This window comes from Notamacropus eugenii, chromosome 2 (genome assembly GCF_028372415.1).
Source record: "Notamacropus eugenii isolate mMacEug1 chromosome 2, mMacEug1.pri_v2, whole genome shotgun sequence".
Taxonomy (NCBI): domain Eukaryota; kingdom Metazoa; phylum Chordata; class Mammalia; order Diprotodontia; family Macropodidae; genus Notamacropus; species Notamacropus eugenii.
In genome coordinates this window covers 58538623-58558877 of record NC_092873.1, presented here as the reverse complement: position 1 = coordinate 58558877, position 20255 = coordinate 58538623, and the positions used below count along the sequence as shown (strand labels likewise).

At 47.6% G+C, this 20255-nt stretch overlaps 1 protein-coding gene across 1 annotated transcript; it reads right to left on the bottom strand.

The window, feature by feature from the left end:
* Positions 1 to 3103: 3103 nt before the first annotated feature.
* On the bottom strand, positions 3104 to 19453 carry NMUR1 (neuromedin U receptor 1). The gene is made up of 4 exons (XM_072640497.1): positions 19161 to 19453; positions 17232 to 17369; positions 5501 to 6416; positions 3104 to 5131 (listed from the first exon to the last, which is right to left on the bottom strand). Exons 1-4 carry the CDS (start codon positions 19212 to 19214, stop codon positions 4842 to 4844), a joined length of 1398 nt encoding a protein of 465 aa, XP_072496598.1. The 5' UTR covers positions 19215 to 19453; the 3' UTR covers positions 3104 to 4841.
* Positions 19454 to 20255: the final 802 nt, after the last annotated feature.

The window sequence follows — 20255 nt, the reverse complement described above, 5'->3', positions numbered from 1 at the left end:
AATCGAGCCTCTGACTCTTTCTACCTGTGTGACCTTGGACTAGTCACTTCCCCACTGACCCCCTTTCCCTCCCCCAGCTCCCTCCTCCACCATGGGACACAAGGTCCCTGCCCTTCCTGAGCAAGGCACAGAACTCTGCTTCCAAGCCCTGGGGCTTGAGTTCAAGTGCAGTTCTGGTCAAAAGGAGTGGCATTTGGGACCTGGATTTGAAGAACTTGCCCCTTAAAAACCTTCCCTAGGTGTGTGACGCCCCATCCCCCATCTCCCCCTCGAAGACTCCCCAGCTTCCTGCAAGGCACCGCTCAGGGACTCCCTCCCACAAGCCCTTTCTTGACCACCCAGCAGGCCCCACTGCTGGCCTTGGGTGAATCTACCAATGACTCCAAGATTTATTTGGGTACTTGGTGCCTCTCTCCACTGGCATACAAGGACCGTGATTTGGTACAGGGCAACGAGTCTGAGGACTTGTTGAGTTCAAAACCCACCTCTGGTGCTCTCTCCCTGTATGACCTTGGGCCAGTGACTTAACCTCCCTGGGCCTCAGTTTCCACATGTGTAAAACAAGGAGGAATAACAAATGTGGGGACGAGACAGTTGAAATACAGCCAGCATGGGAGGAGCAAGGTGAATTAAGTGGACAGGGAAGATGACCTCTGAGGGTCGGCAAGGAATAGGAGAATTTGTATTTATCCTAATGGGGAGTCATGGAATGTTTGTTCTCAGGCAGGAAGTACTGTCCTGTGAGACAATGATTTGTGGGATTTGTTTATGAGGAGGCTGAAGAAGGGGGAGACTGAGAGTGGGAGGAGTATGAGGAGGCTCTTAAAATGGTCCAGGCAGAAGGTGATGGGGGTCTGAGTTTGGGGGGAGTGGACTGGGTGAGAAAGGGGCAGCCTGGTGGAGCCATGGGGCAGGACTCCAAAAGCAACTGTTCACGGAGGAGGCAAGAGGAGCAAAGTGACTCTGAGGTGGTGAACCCTGGTGCAATCACTGTGGGGACCTGGCTGCCCTTAGAGACAGAGACTAGAAGGGAGTGGACTTAGGAGAAAGCTACTGGGCTCCACTGTGACCTCCTGAGATGACCCTGCAAAATCCAGGACCAGGAAAGAACTGTGGGCCCATAGAGGATCATTGAAACTCTGGGAGCTGAGGAGGAGAGAGAACAGAGAGGAAGAAAAGAGGAGGGCTCAGGATGGAGACACCGAGGATGGCTCAGGAAGCTGGATGAAGGGTAGAATGGGACAGTTGGAAAAGGAAGCCCACTTGGGGACTGGCTTCAGGGATGGAGGAGGAGAGTGGTCTTGGGTTTGAGAGGATGGAGGCACATCTGCTGGAAGCAGCTGGAAATGGGGAAGTGATGCTCAGGTCAGGCTTGGAGATGCTCCTGCTGGAGCCAGAGAATCATAAATCTAGAGCTGTGAAAGAGCCGAGAGGTTAACTCTACACTCTGCTTTACAGTGAGTGAAACTGAGGCCTAAAGGCAAAGAGTCTTATCCATGACCACACAGGCAGCAAGTGTCAGGGGCCGTCTTCCGATATGTCTACAAGTGATTCAAAGCTGGGAGAGAGCACAGAGTAGGTGAGTCACATGGAGGGTGGGCATAAACTTCCCTCACAACCACTCTGTGATGTAACCTCATGGGAAGGATGTCAGTAGTGGCATGCCACAGGGCTCTAGCCTCAACCTCAAAGGAATGATTCGATTCACTGACCATCTTCTATGTGCCAGGCACCGTGCAAAGCCCTGGGAAATCCAGGACAGAAAATGGCCCTGCCCTCAAGAAGCTTCTGTTCTCCTGGGGAAGCTCAGAGATCACTGAGCTTAAACACCCTACTTTCAACAAATGCAGAAACTGGAAATCAGAGAAATAAATATAAAACATTGAAGGTGTCCCAAAAGTCTTGGTGACATTTTCAGTCTTTAAGCTGTTCAAATGAAGACTTTGAGGACACATGGTATACAAAGTAAACAGAAGGAAGAAACTGAGTACTTGAGGGTAAGCCCTACTATGTGCTAGGCCAATAGGCTGGCCACCTGGCCATGACATTTTTTGGGGGGCAATGTATGAAACAACAAAAAATTGAAAATGACCCTTGGTTCCCTGTGACTTTTCTGCAGCTTCAGTGATGGGGACAGGAAAGGGGGTAGGAAGTAATGAGTTCCCCATTTTAGACTGCCAACAAACTCTAACTGGGCTGTTGGTCCTTATATATGCGTACTTCATATATATGTATATCTATATATACAGTTTGTGATACATGATACATAGGATATTATATATGATACAAGGTATTATATGATATATATGATATTTTATATGTATATATTGCTGGAGAAGTAGCATCATATCCATCTTGATTGTGTAGAGACAGACCAAACCAAAAGAAAAAAGATAAATGTGTGACTACCTCCTCAAGGTGGCACAGAAAGGACTCAGTGGAATGAGTTTTATCGTGTAAACCTGAGGTCTGTGCTCATGTGCCACATGGGAGCCTCTGAGGGGGAGGGCCCCTGCCTCTCTCCCTCCAATCATTTGTCTCTCTTGTCACACTGGAAACCACGAACCCGGAAGAAACCATCCCCTGGAAAGATGAGCCCAGGCTGACACCATTTGTAAACGGCTGCCCCCAGCTGGAAGGCGTCCCTTCAGCACCTGCTTAGAAGGGAGAGCCCCAAAGTCTTTCCCGGTAGGCAGTAGCATCATGATCCTGCTGTACAGTCTCTCTCATGCCCATAAGGACTGGGCTCACTGGCCAGACTCCTGGCCCATAGAAGTCCTGTGACTAGTTAGCACAGTTAGTGCAGTATGACGTTTAAAAAATTAATAACATCAGTAATGGCATGGCTAGAAGGAAAGGCTCATGTTTGTTAAATTCAGAATGCAAGAAAGAACATTTTAAAAAATAAGATGAGTGTAGTAAAATGCAATGAATTTTTGTTTGGAAATAGCAAGCTTGGTTAATAAATCTAGAATGAGCCTCAGGTATAAATAAAACTCAAGGCAAGTTATGGCTGTTAGCGTGAAGAGCATGGCTAAAAATGACTTTTTGTATCTGGCATTAAGCATAGAAATTTAATATGAGACAAATTTTGTCAGTACAATAAAAGATTTCCCAAAGGATTGTTCTCTAAGAGAGAAAGGGGAAGGACACATTGGTAAGAGTAGGTGATATAAAACCAAAGGCTAGCAATACATTTTTTAAGAAATACATAGGCAACATCCTTACTATATTGAAATGTTCTATTTTATTAGATTGAAATGTTCTATTTCCAGAAGATCTGAGACTCAGAAGGATAGTTAACATGTTGAGTGACAGGATGCAAAAAGGTTTTGGCAACCTGGTCTAAGAGCTGAATCCAGGATACAGTTTGCTAGGGATAAATGTAAAATCTTGCGTTTGGGTTCAAACATCTATTGCTCAAGCACTCAAAATAAGGGGAGAGATGTAGCTAGACAATTTCCTTATTGTTTAGTCATTTTCCCTTTTGAGGTTTTCTTGACAGAGATCTGGAGTGGTTTGCCATTTCCTTTTCCAGCTCATTTGACAAATGAGGAAACTGAGGTAAATAGGGTTAAGTGTCTTGCGCAAGGTCACAGAGCTAGTAAGTGTCTGAAACTCGATCTGAATTCAGGAAGATGGGTCTTCCTGACTCGGTGCTCTATGCACCAGTGCTCTATGCACTTTGGTGCCACCTAGCTATCTAGCTAGGTTTATATGAAAAAGATCTGAGGAGCCTACTGGTCTTCAATCTCAATAACTGTCATTACTGTGACAGGACAGGCAGCAAAGCTAATTCAGTATTACACTGTGTAAGTAGAAGTAAACATTCAGAACAAGGGATTCAATGGGTCCACTCTCCTTCACTGTGGAGGATTATTTCAGTCTCGGTTGCCACATTTTAGGATATACCATGAAAAGCTAGAACCTATCCAGAGGAGGCTGTTCAGGATAGTGAGGGACCTGAAAGCCATACTCTGTGAGGTAGGGTGGAAAGATCTTGGGATGTTTATCCTAGAGAAAATTTCCAGGGGCGTGGTCATTGTTTTCAAATTAAAAAAAAATTAATTGATATCTCATTTTTGTATCTCCTTTATCACCAAATATATCTTTTCCCAAGCCTAACCAGGAAACCATTCCTTGTAGCAAAGAATTTTAAAGAGAGTAATGAGAAAGTGTAATAAATCAATGACAATGTATATAATATTCCACATCCATAGTCCCCCATGTCTGAAAATAAAAGTGATTCTGTAAATGTTTGAAAATCTATCAGAAGATTTGATTGGTTCTTCTTGGCCCCAGAGGGTGGAAATAGGAAGTAGATTTGGGCTCGATATAAGAAGAATTGAAGGTGACAGCCTTTCACTTGGTCTCCTGGACACAAGTCTCTCCTTACTCTAAGGCATCCTCCATTGAAATGTCAAAACAAACTTCCTAAAGCCAGCCAAGTCATCTTCCTTCTCCATAAACTCCAGTGGCTCTCTATTGCTTCCAGGATCAAATCTGTTTGGCATTCAAAGCCCTTCAGCACCTGCCCCTCCCTTATTTCCTGTATTCTCTCTGCCTCCCCCTCAACATACTCTGCCTTCCAGTGATTGTTCTTAGCACAAGACGCTCCATCTCCTGACTGGAAATTTTTCCTTCCTTCCTACCTGTGTGACCTTGGACCTTGCTAGGTCTCCCATGGAGGAGGAGAGGTGGTCTCATGGATTACCACTGAGCTCCTCTTCACTCTTGGAGGTTGTGATTCTAGGGGCTGGCTCTCTGACCACCCTCCCTTCTAGCCAGGAGAGGATGAGGCTCCCACTGCCCAGAACCCTGGTTCATTCAAGGCCCCTTCTTCAGTGGCGGGGCTGGGGGAGACCAGGGAGCAGAGGCAGCAGAGTCCTTGGCCGCTGCCTCATCACCTGCATGCCCAGGGCTTGGCGGAAGGCCCCTCTGAAGCGGCTGGACAGGAGGCTGTACAAAACGGGGTTGGCAGCCGAGCTGAGGTAGAAGAAAACTCCTGAGATAACGTGCACATACTCGAAGGCCTGCAGCAGCTCCTCAGTCCAGTGGGACACACAGCTCCACATGAGGCGGTCCACATGGAACGGGGCCCAGCACACCCCGAACACCACCACCAGCACAACTGCATGATGGAGACAACAGGTGACTTGGAGGGAGCCCTGGAGCCTCATTGACCTGCCCCTGGCTCTGAGCACTAGGGCTGGTGGGCAGCCCCTACTAAGCCACCTCACCTCTGTGGTCTCAGTTTCCTCATCTGTAAAATGAGGGGGTTGGACTAGGGTCCCCTTTGGCTCTAAACCTACAATACCATGTCTACACTGATTCCTGTGCCTCTAATCTCCCTCCCTGTGTCTACACTGACACCCTTTCCTCTAATCTCCCTCCCTCCGTGTTAACCCTGACCCCTGTGTCTCTGATCTCCCTCCTTGTGTCAACACTGACCCTGAGCCTCTGATCTCCCTCCCTCCCTCTCTCCCTCCCTCTCACTTACACAGCATCTTTGTCACCTGCGTCTGGCGATGCATCTTGGGCTTCAGCCTGTCTCCCAGATTGCTGCAGTCACTTGCACTGTCCCTGGTCACCCTCTGGGCCCACAGGCGCCTCTCCCTCCGCAGCCTCAGGCCAATGAGCACGTACAGAGTGCTGATGGTGGCCATAGGGATGCCAAAGAAGAGCAGCGTGGTCCCCTGCACCACCAGGTTGTAGATGGCCCGCGGCCGGACCAGCGTGCAGATGGCTGTGTTGGGCACCACGCCCCGACCTGGCACCTCCAGCTCCTGAATCCCATGCAGGCTGGTGTTGGGCAAGGAGCAGAGTACAGACACGGCCCAGAGGGCCCCGATGACCCGGCGGGCGTGGGCCCGGGTCACCAGGGCCTTGGCCTGAAGTGGGCGCACCACGGCCATGTAGCGCTCCACGCTGAGCGCTGTCACGTTCAGCACCGAGGCCAGGCACACAGTCTCAAAGAGCAGCGTTCGGAAGTAGCAGCCCCCCGCCCCCAGCTGGAAGGGATAGTTGTGCCGCATCTCATAGAGCTCCAGGGGCAGGCCCAGCAGCAGCACCAGCAGGTCGGACACCGCCAGGCTGAATAGATAGTAGTTGGTGGGAGTGCGCATGGCCGGGTGCCGCAGAATGACCAGACAGGTGAGGGCGTTGCCCGCCGCGCCCACAGCAAAGATCAGCAGATAGGTGGCGCAGACAGGCCCAAAGAGCCTGCTCTGCTGGGGGCCCAGGTACTTGAGCCTTAGCTCCTCAGCTGTCAAGTTCAAGTCCTCCAGGTCAAAGGGTTCCCACCCCCCGGCGCTCCGCGAGTGCCCGCTTCCATTGCAGAGCTGGGGGCCAAGTGGGGCCACCACAGACACATCCCTGAAGAAGTCGGAACAGTTGAAGCGGGGAGGAGTCTGGGCCTGGGCAAAGGAAGGAAGGAAGAGAATTCTCTGAGAAACTGGGCAGATTGGGAGTCAGAGGCTCTGGGTTCAAATTTGGCTCTGCGATTTGGTACCCAATGACCCTGGGCAAGTTAATTCATGTCCCTGGGCCTCAGTTTCCTCCTCTGTAAAATGAGGGTTGGGGGTAGACAAAGATGGCCAAAGTCTCTTCTGGCTGTAGATCTGGGATCCTGTAAACACTGTCTGGGTGACCCTGGGCAAGTCACTTTATCTGCCAAAAACTACCTGCATGAGCCATTACTATTTGATTGTCTGGTGATGGGGGGAGCTCTGATCTTTCTGTGGGGATTAGGTAATAATTGCTCCTAGGGGCCCCTTCCAGACTCACAATAGGGAAAGGTGGGAGGCTGCAAAGCTGCAGGAGGGCCAGAGGGAATGGGGAAGGATTGGTTTGTAATGAGAAAAGAGCTGGTGTGGCTGAGTTGGGTCCAAGCCTGGTCATTGACTGGCTTGGTGAGGCTGGAATGCAACCTCTCCTCCTGGAATCTCAAAAACCAGCTAATCGGATTCAGCCCAAAGAATCCCCTATTATCACACACCCAAAGAGGGGTTCTCCAGCCTCTGCTTGGAGACCTTCTAGAAGGCAGAGATTGTAGACAGCCCTGGCCAGGCCAGTGTGCTGACGGCCCCTGAGGGTCAGTGTAAGGATGGCCCCAGGCTAGGCAGCCCACTTCACTCTGGGACAACTCTCAAGGTTAAGGGACCTTTTATTTTCCTGGTATCAAGCCTACATTGGCTTCTTTGCAGTTTCCTCCCCTCTATTGCCTGGGTTCTGCCCTGAGGGGCCAAACAAGAGGAGTCCAGTCTTTCCTCAGCAGAGACCTCTCAAACCATTGTTGAGTCATTTTTCAGTCCTAACCAGCTCTTCGTGACCCCACTGGGGGTTTTCTTGGCAGAGATACTGGAGTGGTTGGCCATTTCCTTCTCCAGCTCACTTGACAGATGAGGAAACTGAGGCAAAGAGGGTTAAATGACTTGCCCAGGGTCACCCAGCTAGGAAGTGTCTGAGGTCAGATTTGAACTCAGGAAGATGAATCTTCCTGACTCTGGGTCTGACACACTGCGCACCATCGGACCACCTAGAGGCCGAACTGCGGGACTTCCTGAAGGCTGAGCTTCATCCCAATGTAGCCCAAGGCACCAGTAGCTTTTTTTTTTTTTTTTGGCAACCACTTCCCACCATAGATGTGGTTCAGCCTGGGGTTGTGGTCTGCTGATCCCCTCCCCCTGGGTCCTTTTCAATCCAAATGCTTTCTATTCACACTTTCTCCATCTTTTATCCGGGAAGCTAATTTCTTGTACCCAGCCAGGAGACTTGCTGCTTATTTCAAAAAGTGGTAGAAGGGAATAAGCCTCTATTAAGCACCACCACGTTGGCAGGCACTATGCTGAGAGCTTTACAAATATTGGCGAATTGGATCAAGGAGTTCGGTTCGATTTTGTCTGTGGCCTGTCAAGGGCTTTTTGGATCCTGACTGTGATCTGGTGTGTCAGCGATCCCTCCGGCCATAGTGTTCCATACCCACTTTGGGTCCTCATCTTCCACCTCTCTCTGCCAGCCTTTAACAAAGTGCCTGGCACAGAGTAGGGGCTGAATAAATGCATATTTCCTTCAGTCCTTCCTCCAGCTGGTTGCCCACCTCTCTTCCCATTTCAAGCTAACCTCCCCCCAAATGCTAAGTGCCAGTGTGAAGATCTGACCACATTACCCACTGACTTATTCAACAAGCTCCCTATTCCCTCCTGGATCAGGTCCCCTTTGCAATTGAAAGGTCTTCACGATTTGTCCTCTTCCCACCTTTCCAGTTTTCTTACGCTTCACTCCCCTACACCAGGCAGGAAGGTGGTATAGTGGATGGAGTCAAGAAGACCTGAGTTCAAATTCAACCTCAGATTGAGATCTAGCCTCACCAAGCATTGGGGAATAGAAATCTTTGAGTTTCTTTGAGTCTAAACCTGGGCTCCCCACTTATTACCTGTATGTCTTAGGCAGGTCACATTAAATTTCCCCTCCGGTTAACTGAGAAAGTCCTTTTCAGCCCTAAATTCTAGGTTCTCCCTCTAGACTCCAGCTTTGCCCAGGACAGCCCCCGCAGTCATCCATACACCCCAATAGCTTCCTTTCAATTTTCTGGTCTAGGAAAATGCCAGTCCATGGGCTCAAGCTGAGCCTTTCTGGAAACTTCTCCCTCCCCCCCAACTCTTCCTATCCTTCCCTTTCCCCTCCTCTTCTCCCCCTACCCAAGCAGGACCAACCCCAGGAGCTCTTTTCCAGCCTAACTGGTGCCAGCTCCGCAGTCTCTTCCTCGACTGGATCCACAACAGGCACTCTACTCCCCCTGCACAGGGTGCCTGCATTCCCTGGGTCCCAGAGGAGAGCAGCGCTTACCATGCTGCAGTGGGAGGCAGCTGGGAACACCGCTCCGTCCTGCCCACGACCATTGAGGGCACAGAGTGGGTGCAAAGGCTGCAGAGAGCAGCATGCAGTAGGGGAGGGAGGAGCACAGGGAGGGGAGCGCACCTGAGAGCCCAGCCCCAGCAGTTGGAGAGGTCTGTTGCTTTTTTGTTTTTTAACATCAACTGCCTCCATGAGTTGCTGTCCAACCTTGCAGTCACTGAAACTGTGTCCAGGCAGGGGGACCAACTTGCCCTGTGCTGAGCTGCGTGTGGGTCCCTCTCACAAACAAATACCTGCCCCTTCCCACAATTGTTCCCTCCCAGCCTCCTGGTATACACCAACTATGCCTGAGATGACACATGAGCTCCTTACAAAGTCTCACATTTGACTTGAGCAGACAAACAGATATAGCCAGGACCAGCTGTGACATGTATGGACAAATGGAACAAAGAGAACCACATACATGCACATAGGCACATACATGGCCAGGCATGTGGGGAATGCATTTCTTCATTCTCTTATACTCTGTAAATATGGAGGTCAGGAGTTTGGTGCCTTGGACTCTGATCCAGAAACAGACCCACACACAACACAATTGGGATCACCGGTTGTGACTTAGCTCCAAAAGGAAGAAGGGAAAATCAGGGGGCCAGGGCTTCCTCCCCCCTACACAGCCCTCCCCACACACCAGGGGATCCTGTATGGAGCTGGAAGGGACCTCAGAGGTCACTGAGCTTAACTCCCTCCTTTTATAGACAAGGAAACTGAGGCACAGGAAGGAAGTAGAGTGACTTGTGAGGTATCTGTATCCAAGTGGAGCTCCAGCCTTGTCCTTGGTCTTTATACTTAGGGAGATGTAATAATGCAGGCATGGGCTGGGGAAGGAGAATTGAGCTTGGGAGAAACTGAGGCAAGAGGTAACACAGGAATCAGGTAAATTTTGCAGCCTGGGAAATTCACGTGAATCCAATTCAACAAGCATTGATTAGACTCCTATTGTGTGCCAGGCACAATGCCAGGTTCTGGAGATGGAAAGACAAAAAAAAACCAGTTCTTACCCTCAAGAAGCTTCCATTCTATTGGGAGGAAATGACATACACGCAAACAAAATAGATGCAGTAGAATGGGAACAAGGTGGAGAATGGAGGAGTAAAGATGATGAAGTCAATGAGAGAGGAGAGAGCAGGAGAGGGAGAGGGAGGGAGAGAGAGAAAGAAAGAGAGAAAGAGAATGAAAGAGAGAGGAGGGGGGAGAGAGAAAGAGAGGAAGAGGGAGAGAGAAAGAGAGGGAGAGGGAGAGGGAGGGAGGGAGGGAGAGAGAGAAGGGGGGGGGAAGAGAGAGACCAAGGAAGAGCCTTGGTGGGCACCCACAGTTAGGGGAATGCTCATGGTACAGACAAGGATACAACTCAGTAAAAGAGATTCAGAAGGAGCAGCGAGAGAGTAAGGTGGAGCAGGGTCTTGAAAGGCCAGAGAGGAGAGAGTATTCAAGAGGAGAGGGCAGCTGGTGGCGTCCAATGCAGCAGAGACACCATTCAGGATGAGGAAGAGGAAAAATGCTGCTGGATTTATTCTGAAAGAGAACATTGGTGAACCAGGAGAGAACATTTAGTCAAGTAGGGAGGTCAAAGCCAGAAGGCAAGGGAGCTGGGAAGTGAGGTGGCTTCTTCCAGAAACTTGTCTGTGAGGGGAGGATGATGGGCTTGAGGGGATGGCAGAGTCAAATGAAGGTTGTCTAAGGATCAAAAAGACCTGGGAAGGAGCCAATAGACAAGGAGAGATTGAAGATGAGAGAGGTGAAAGGTAAAGAGAGAGACAGAACATGACTGATAGAAAGGATAGGAGGAGAGAGGAGGAGATTGGATCAAGGGCATGGGTAAATGAGCGCTCTTCCTCTTCCTCAGAGATTGGAGCAAAGGGGAAGGCTGGGAGGTGATGCTGAGGAGATCAGAGAGGTGAAGCCAGGAGAGGAGAGAGCTCCCAGGGAATGGCCTCAATCCTTTCCAGCCAGTCTGCCCAGCTCCCTGCTAGCAATCTGGGAGAGATCAGCAAACACTCTCAGGGAACAGCAAATATCCGGGTCTAGGCGCAGAGCTGGGGCACTCACTTATCTGGGCCAGGGCTCTCTCTGCCTGGCTCCTCTGAGGGGGGCTACAGGAGGCCACAGCCAAGAGCTACAGGTGGGATGTGCCAGGCTGGGGGTGTTTCCCACCATGAGGGTCTGGAGGCAGAAAGAACTTCACACAGGGGAATCATCTCTGGAGCTTGAAGGAACTTTCTAGTCCAACAGAAGAGGAAACTGAGGCCTTGAGGTCATAGGATCATGGAGCTAGCAGGCACCTCAGAAACCATCTAGTCCAGTCTCCTCATTTTATGGATAAAACTAAGGTCCAGAGAAGTTAGTGTCAGAGACAGGATTTGAACCCAGCTCATCTGACCCAGCTCTTTCTAAAGGACAAAGCCTCTTTCCACACTGCCTCTCAGGACTCATCCAGCACAGTTTTGAATAACAGTATTGAAAAATTTCAATTAAAAAATTGAAAAACCAATCTCCCTGTAGCCAACTTGGAGAACAGTTTCTCTTTCCCATACTCCCCCGCCAACAACCCTCAAGTGGTTTCTATCCATGGAGAGGGTCCCATCAGAGCTCACATGCTCTTGGCTTAGTTCATGAGAGGCCAGGGACACCTTTGTGCCACTATGAGGCACAAACTTTTAACATACTTAACTAACATCCTAAAGTGCAGGGTACATGTCAGTCCCCTACTCAAGAAGCATTTGTGGTTCCCTATTACCTCTGGAATAAAGATTCATACTCCTCTGTTTGACCCTTAGAGTCCTTTACAATCTGGTTCCCCTCTAACTTTCTAGGTTGATTTCACATTGTTCCCCCTCAAGGGATCCCCAAGCAGGACTCCAGCTCCAGCCAAAGTGAGGCAGTTGCTATTCCCAGTATTGGATATTCCCTTTCCTGCACATAGTTAGGGGAAGGGTTATGGTGGGTATTATGATTCAGTCCAGCAAAAGAGCCTGAGAAGGAACTGTATCTATATGGACTCTCCCTCCTCACCTGGACGTCTGCTTCCTCCCACAGTGACCTATCTGTGCTCCCCATCCTCTCCCCACCCTGTTTTTACCATTTTCTCCATCATCTGAAATTCCTTTGTATATGTCACTCCTGGGGACTGCCTCCTACACAGGTCAGACCCCCAGCAAACTCCCTTGGGCTGCTCCTCTCAGACTCCCAAGCTGCCACCCATGTGGTATCTTCAGTGATCAGCCAGGGTCTACAACGTGTTCTAAGCAAACAAGTAAGAAAGGCAACAAAATGTGCCCCAAACAGGTGTCTTCCCCGACAAATACTGTCTCTAATGTGAAGTGTGGGGGCACGTAGGAAGCAAGGCACATGTATCCATGGGTAGCTCCCAACCCTTGACCTCCGGGTCCTGGAGGCACTGCCGAAACATTGCTGTGTTGGACCTCAGAATCTTCCCCCCTCCAGCTTCTCAGCTGAAATCTTCAGCTATGGTCTCCAGCCTGATGCAGGTCCTGATTACCCCTTCCCTGGGCTATTGTAATAGCCTACTGTCTGGTCTTCCCAATTCAAGGTTCTTTTTTTCTCCACTCCATCTTCCAAAGTGATTCTGCTGAAGTAAAGGTTTGACCCTTATATGAACTATCAACCTGAAAGTTTGGTTAAAGGAGGCAAACAGGCTAGGTGATACGTAAATGCATGCTGTTTATTCCCTTAAATTAAAGCTAGCAGAAGCTAGCAAACTCGACTGTACAAGGAGCCAAAATGTAAGTTCTGACTGATAAAAGAATGACCAGGCTTAAATGTGTTTGAGAATAAATCCCAACTCAGCATGTCTGTGTCACTCAAATTTATGATGTCCATATATGATTAACCATAGTATGAGAAAGGAATTTTCTTAATTGGATAGATGGTAAATACAATAAGATAAGAGAGTTGACGAAGTGCCAATTGAAATTATGACCCAGAATATCTTTTCTTTACCATTAACATGCCATAACATAGTATATGTCCAAAAATATTAAGATAAGAAAAAAGTCCCATTATTCAGGATAGTGTCTTGAGTTAAGGGCCTCATCCTTAATGGCATAAACAGAGGAAAATGCTGTTAAATCAACCCCATCTGGCCTTGTTCAAATAGGAGGAGGTCTTCTCTGAATTTACTCAGAGAACAAAGAAGCTGTTAGGTTCAGGCTCTTCTTCTAGTTGATTAGTTCAGTCTCTGGTCCTAATTGAGATTATTAAATGATTATCAGAATTGATGCAGAGTGAAGTGAGCAGAACCAGAGAACATTGTACACAGTGACCCCAGCATTATGTGATGATCCACTATGAATGACTTAGCTATTCCCAGCTGTACAATGATCCAAGGCTATTCCAAAGGACTCATGATGAAAAATGCTCTCCACCTCCAGAGAAAGAGTCAGAATGCAGACTGAAGAAAATTATTTTTCCTTTATTTTTCTTGTTGGTTTTTTTTGAGGAGGGGGTTGTGTTTTCTTTAACAACATGGCTAATGTGGAAATATGTTTTGCATGACTGCACATGTAAAAATAGTATGAAATTGCTTGCCTTCTCAAGGAGGGGGAAAGGAAGCGAGGGAGCAAATTTGGAACTCAAAATAAAAAAAAACTCAAATGTTAAAAATTGTTTTTACACGTAATTGGAAAAAATAAAAAAACTGAAAGAAAAAGAAAACAGTGAACGAAACCTAAGGAAATTAATGAACTTTATACAACATGTTTAAGAAAATCTACTTTGGATAAATACTTTTCTTTTTATTAGAAAAAAAAGTATAGGTCTGACCATATCACTGCCCTCCTCAATAAGCTTCACTGTTGCTTCCAGGATCAAATCTGGGATGTTCCAAAAATATTTAGCTATTAAAGCTCAAAACTGCATTAAGAGTTTGGGGACAGCCTGTATAAAGCCTTCTGTTTGGCTTTTAAAGCCCTTCCTAACCTAGTCCCTTTCTACCTTTCCAGGCTTCTTATATTTTACCATCCTCCTTAACTGGCCTCTTTGTCTCTCTTATACCCAGAACTCAGTTTCCCAACTCTGCCTATTCATGGTCTGTCCTCCATGCTTGGAATTCTTTGCCTCCTCCACCCTAGGACCAGCTTCATTAAGAGTCAGCCCCCCTCCCATCTTCTCTCAGCAGCTTCTCCTCCAAGATTACTTCCCACTTATCCTGCTCATATTTCACAGGTGCAAAGTTGTTTGCATGACATCTCTCCCATTAAAATGTGAGTGTCTCCAGGGAAAGGACTGTTTTTGTCTCTCTTTCATCCCTGGTGCTCTTCTCTCTAGGCTCTACGCAGCCCTAGGCATATCTAAGAGCTTAAAAAAGTCTTGTGGTCTGACTAAAATGCTCCCACAACTCCATGGGCTTTTCTTAGACGTTTTAGAAAAGGAAGATAAACCTTTGCCTTAGGACCAGCAGAGCCTCGCTAATCTAATTTCCTCAGAGTCTCACTGACACCTTCCCTTTCAGGGGTTGAACCTGGTTCTCTGTCCTAGGGGTCTAGATCTTTAGAGCAAAAAGCAGGGTCATCTCAGTGAGCAAATGCCCTCGGTCTTTCCTTTGGATGTCTCTTTTTTGTCCCTAACTCATGTCCCTCATCACTACTTTACAATGACTTCCACCCATCTACTCCCCAAATGTTCATCTCTGGCATCTCTGTCCACCAACTACCAAACAGCTCTGGGACTGGGCTAGTTTTTCAAATCCCTAGACTCCAGTTTTTGCACTTAGGAAAAGAGGTAGGGAAGGGAGATGACCTGGGGGAGGTGGATGGCGTCATGAGCTCTCCAAAGACATTTATATGCAGATAACACACCATCTAAAAGGAGCTTTGCCTTACACCTTTACATAAATATTTTGTGTTTACTAATAGTTTCCTTCCGGTTCTTTGAAGGAAATAGGGGGCCCAGGTTTCCCTTGGTTTACTCAGGGAGAAATCTGATGCGCGAAGAGAGAAATTTATCTCCCAAGAATATTGTTATCAAGCATTTATTAAGTTTCTACTATGTGCCAAACGGTGTGCTGAGGAACAGGCAGTTGGGAAACAGTTTGGAAAACAGTAGAAAGGCAGGCAGAGAGAGGTGGGGGAGAGAGAGGAGGAAGGGAGAGGAGGAGGGGGACAAAGGAGGAGAAGGAGGAAGGGGAGAATGGGAGAAAGAGGGGAAGGGGAGAAGGAAAGGAGGGAGGAGAGGGAGGTGAGAAGGGAGGGAGAGGGACAGGAAGGAGGGGAGAGGAGGATGAAAGGAGGAGAAGGAGGAAGGGGAAAGTGGGAGAAAGAGGGGCAGGGGAGAAGGAAAGAGGGGAGGAGAAGGAGGGGAGGAGGGAGAAGGGAGTAGAAGGAGGAAAGGAGAAAGTGACCTGCTCCCTACCTGGCTCAGGCAGGAGCCTTGTACGAAGACAGATGGGGAACCTTTAGTCAATTCTCCAATCCAATGAGCATTTTCCCAGTGTTCCCAGACATGGTGAGGTGAAGGGAAAACGAAAGACAAAATGAAATAATCCTGCTTTCAAGAAGCTTCTATTCTACTGGAGAAATAAAACAATTCCAGACAAATAAATAGAGTATAATCCAAAGAAAGACGCAGTAATTTTTGTGGGGAGGAGTGCTCACAACTGGGAGATCAGGACTGGTTTCATGTAGGGACCTTGAGCTGAGCCTTGAAAGATACTAGTCCAAGGCAACATGGTTAGTATATACATTGTTCCAGTTTTCCTGGATGGGGGCTATGAGCAAAGTGATCCAGAAAATCCATCCTGGTTTTCCTAGGCCCTCTGATACAACATTTATATGGATATTATTGTGCCCATTTTCAGATAGGGAGACAGAAGAATGGTGTCTCAGTGACTGCATTCAGGGCTAGGACCCAAACTTTAGACTTGGCTCTTGCACCTCTCGGATCCCCAGGGAGCACAGGGAGAGGGTAAAAGATAGGACTCCAGCGAGGAAGCCACCTTTGGAGTCACTGCTCCCTTAGAATGCTGGGGGCTGGCTGGCTTGTACATGGACACCTGCTAGGTACATCCTCTGGGCTGTTTCAGGGTACATCGTGACCTAGGACATGATTCCAGAAGATAAGCTTCCGAGTTTACCCACCATTAGCTCTTCCTGGATCCTCCCAACCCTATTCTTAGACCATCTTTCTTCAGGACTTAGAGAGGGTGTTATCTAGTTCCCACCCACCCCATTTTAAAAAGGAAAAGATTGAGGCTTAAAGATGTTAAGGTAATAGACCCCTTGCTCAAACCAAAGTCCTCTCTCCATGATGCCAAGTCTGCTTTTAAGGCAATAAACATGTTGGGTGTGAGATGCCTATGGGGTATTCAGTTGTGGGAATTCAACAAGTGATATGAGACTGGAGCTCAAAGGGTGATGGGGGTAGGATCTATGGACTGAGAGTCATCTGTGGGAGACAATAATTAAACCCATGGGGGTCCATGATGTCACTAAAAGGGAGGGGGGCTCAAGACAGGGCCTTGAGGGATACTTCAGTCCTCAAGGCATTGGGAAGGAGATATCTGGTTCCCCCGAGTTTTTTTTAATCAGAAATTCAAACCAAAAGAAGAGAAGAAAGCAGACAGTCACGGCTGAATGAACTGGTGAAATATTGTTCTCGGAGGAGCCTGGCATGGTGGTGACAGAGGGAAGGGCCTGGACAGGTCTAGAATTTCCCCTCCCCTGCCAGCTCAACTAGCTTTTATTACAGCCCCAACTTTCCAGATTTCATGCCACTTTTGAGGGTTGGAAGTGGAGACAGGATGAAGATTACTCTTTCTCTAATACTGTGCAATCCAAGTTGCTTACTGACTTTGCTGTCTAAGTAGGGTACTATGCAGTGACCATGTTATGTGGACAGCTCTCCTTTTTCCAAGTATCATACCACATCAGGAAAACTTCCTCCCTGTTTTTCTCTCTGGGGCCACTAGGTGGCACTATGATAGAGCAAGAGGTTTGGAGTCAGGAGGACCTGAGTTCAAATGTGACCCTGGGAAAGTCACTCCATCCTCCTGCTCTCAGTTTCCTCATCTGGCATATGAGCTGGAGAAGGAAATGGCAAACCACTGCAGTATCTTTGCCAAGAAAATCCCAAATGGGGTTACAGAGTCAGACGCAACTGAAATGACTGAAGAGCAACCTTTCTCTCTAGGTCTGATCCACAAACTCTTGACTTTTGGGGTGGCCCACAAGAAAATTCCTAAGACTGGGGCTAAACTAAATTTGAGGTCACATAGCCTAAAGAATTCAAAATTCTGCATCCCTCTCTATAGGACGCAGTGTTCTTGAACTCACTTCTCAGAACTCATGTAAGTACATACTCACCATTGCCATGTGCCTTCTGGAGAGAGGGAGAAACTGTTTACTCAAACTCCACCTCCTTATTGCACTACAGAGGATGGTGTTGGGGAAAGAAGCTGGAATCCTGAAGAACCAGAGTCCAGGAGATGACCAGCTTGCTCCCTTAGGTAAGAAAGAGAGAACAAGGATCTTCAGTCAGTCTGGCAGTAGGAGATCCCAATGTCCTATGGCTGCCTCCAAACAACGGCCTAAATACTAAAATCAAGGAATTCTCTTGATCCGTTGCTCTCATACTGAAAGAGAAGGAAAGGAAAAGTGAGCAGCTGCCCTCACAACTAGCAATGAGGGTGACACAACTCTCTCTTCCCCTCCCCTCTTCTCCTCCCCTCTCTTCTTCTCCTCCTCTCCTCTCCCCTTCCCTCTTCTTCCTTCCTCTCCCCTTCCACCCTTTCCTCCTTCCCTTCCTCTCTCCTTTCCCCTTCCACTATATCTAGGTAAGCCTCCCATGCTTCAGTTTCCTCACCTGTAAAATAGGGAGGGGATAAGGTTCCTTTTAGATTCTTGCCCAGAATCAGGCTGGTAAGGACCTGAGGCAGGATTTGAACTCAGGTCTTCCTGACTCTAGCCTTCTATTCATAGTTCCCCACTACCCCTAGCCATGTAGATTGTGAAGTGCCTTTAATTGCATTTGTATGTGATCTCCTTAAATGAAACAGTCTTGGCTAGACCTTGCTGAACTCCTACACAATTTACCGCGAGCTGCCCTGTACATGTCTTATCTCTCTCAGATTCTAATATCTCTGAGGGCTTCCACGGTGGCTTGGATCTCTGCTATTCCCCACAATGCCTTGAACAGAGGAAACAATGGATCAATATTTGCTGAATGAATAAATTTATGGTCTCCTTCCTCTCCTTCCCCTGTGGGGACCTAGGCACCCTCTGCTGCCAACATGCCTGCTTTGCCCACTGGGCTGCCCTGTCAGGTTCTGAAGCCATCCACTAGTTTGTGACCTGATCATTCTCTTCAGGAGTAGGAACATCCTGGGTCCTGTGACTTTAGTGCCTTCTTCTTTCCTCCCATGGCCAAAGCAGAGCTCATTATCTTTCCCTTCAAGTCTGCTGCTCAAATAAATGTCCCCATTACTGTCATGGGCGTTACTGTCTCTCCTAAGGTTTCCAGGACTCCCTGCTCCCCTTCGCTCATATCTAGTGGATCACTCAGGTTCGTCTCTTCTGTTTCCATTTGACCCCTTCCCTCCACTACCACAGTCCCTGTTCTAGCTCTGTTTCCCCTCCCATCTCATCTCAGCTATTTCAGTTGCCTCCTATTCCATTTCCCTTCCTCAATCCATCTTCCATGAAGCCCCCAAATGATCTCCCTGAAGCACATCTGACAGGTTACTCTCCTCCTCAAGAAACTCTAGTGGCTCCCAATGACCACTGGGGACAAATATAAACTGTTTGGCACATGAAGCCTTGCACAACGTGGTTGTAACCTACTTTTCTAGCTTTATTGTGTGTTTCTCTCTTTGCTGCACTCTACAGCCAAACTGACCTTCTCACACATGACTTTATGCCTCCTGTCTCCACGTTTTTACACAATCTCCCCCTCCCCCTTCATTCCTGACCCCCTCCTCTCCTTCCCGACCTCTGACCCTTAGAATCCTTGCTGTTCAATCACTCACTTCTGTCCAACTCTTCAAGTCTTATAGATCATGAGCCTCCACTAGCATGTTTTCCATTAACAATAAGCCAGTAGATACAATTATCTCTTGGCAAAGATATTTATTAAGGCAGCAAAGTAAAAAAAGTAGCTGTAAAACATTTCTACCATAAACCTGGGGCACACTCTCCCACAAATACACACAGCATCCATGGTAAGAGCAGGCTCAACTTTTGAGTACAACAAGACAGTGGAGAGACGTGTATATGTGTACAGAAAAGGCAACTCACAAGTTTTGGTACTGCAAGGCCTCCAAGTCTTTTCTTTCTTTGGAAAGTCTTCATATAGACTGCTAGGTGGTGCAGAGGATGGAGCCCCAGGTCTGGAGTCAGAAAGCTTCATCTTTGTGAGCTCAGGTCCAGCCTCAGACTCTTACTAGCTGTGTGACCCCGGGCAAGTCACTTAACCCCATTTGCCTCAGTTTCCTTATCTGTAAAATGAGCTGGAGAAGGAAATGGCAGTATCTCTGCCAAGAAAACCCCAAATGGGGTCACAGAGAGTCAGACATGACTGAATAACAACAGATTCATGCATCTCCCTTTGAGAGTGTCAACCTGAAAGCTTGGTTAAAGAGGCAAACAGACTAGGTGACGTGTAAATTCATATTGTTTATTTCCTCACAGCTAGCCAAAGCTAGTTTAACCTATACGTACAAGGAACCAAAACATAAATTTTGACTGTCTGATACAAAATGACCAGCCTTAAATCTGTTTTAAGACAATCCCAGGATGTCTGTGTCCCTCAGATTTATAATCCCCATGTGTCTTTAATTATGCCATGAGAAAGGAACTTTCTTAATTGAATAGGTGGTAAATACAATGAAAGTTGACAAAGTGTCAGTTTAAATTATGACCCAGGATATCTGTGTTTTCTTTATCATTAACATGCCATAACATAGTATGTATCCAAAAATATTAAGATACGGAAAAGTCCCATTATTCAAGATAGTTTCTCGGGTTAAGGGTCACATCCTTAAACAGAGGAAAAATGCTCTTAAGTCAACCCCATGTGGCCTTATTGACATAGGAAGAGGTATTTTCTGAGTTTACTCAGAGAACAAAGAGGCTGTTAGATCTAGGCTCTTCTTCTGATTGGTTAGGTCAGGCTCTGGACCTTATTAAAGTCCAAAAATGATATTAAATGATCACCATTTGCAATGGCTCTGGTTCCTAGATTCTTTTTCCCATGTCTTCTCCTCTCTGCAGGTGTCTCACTTCTCTCCTACCAGCTGTCTTGTGGATATGTGCCTCTGTTTCTTCAATTTCTGCCTCAAACTCTCTAAAATAATGAATTCCTGGATTTGTCTCCTGGGTGGGACATCTCCC

Coding starts and splice junctions, on each gene's coding strand:
- NMUR1 (XM_072640497.1), bottom strand. CDS start 19,214: ATGAAGACTTTCCAAAGAAAGAAAAGACTTGGAGGCCTTGCAGTACCA. Junction 6,417..17,231: donor CCAGAAGGCACATGGCAATG/GTGAGTATGTAC, acceptor TCCTTTGCCCAG/GCCCAGACTCCTCCCCGCTT. Junction 5,132..5,500: donor GCAGGTGACAAAGATGCTGT/GTAAGTGAGAGG, acceptor TCCATCATGCAG/TTGTGCTGGTGGTGGTGTTC.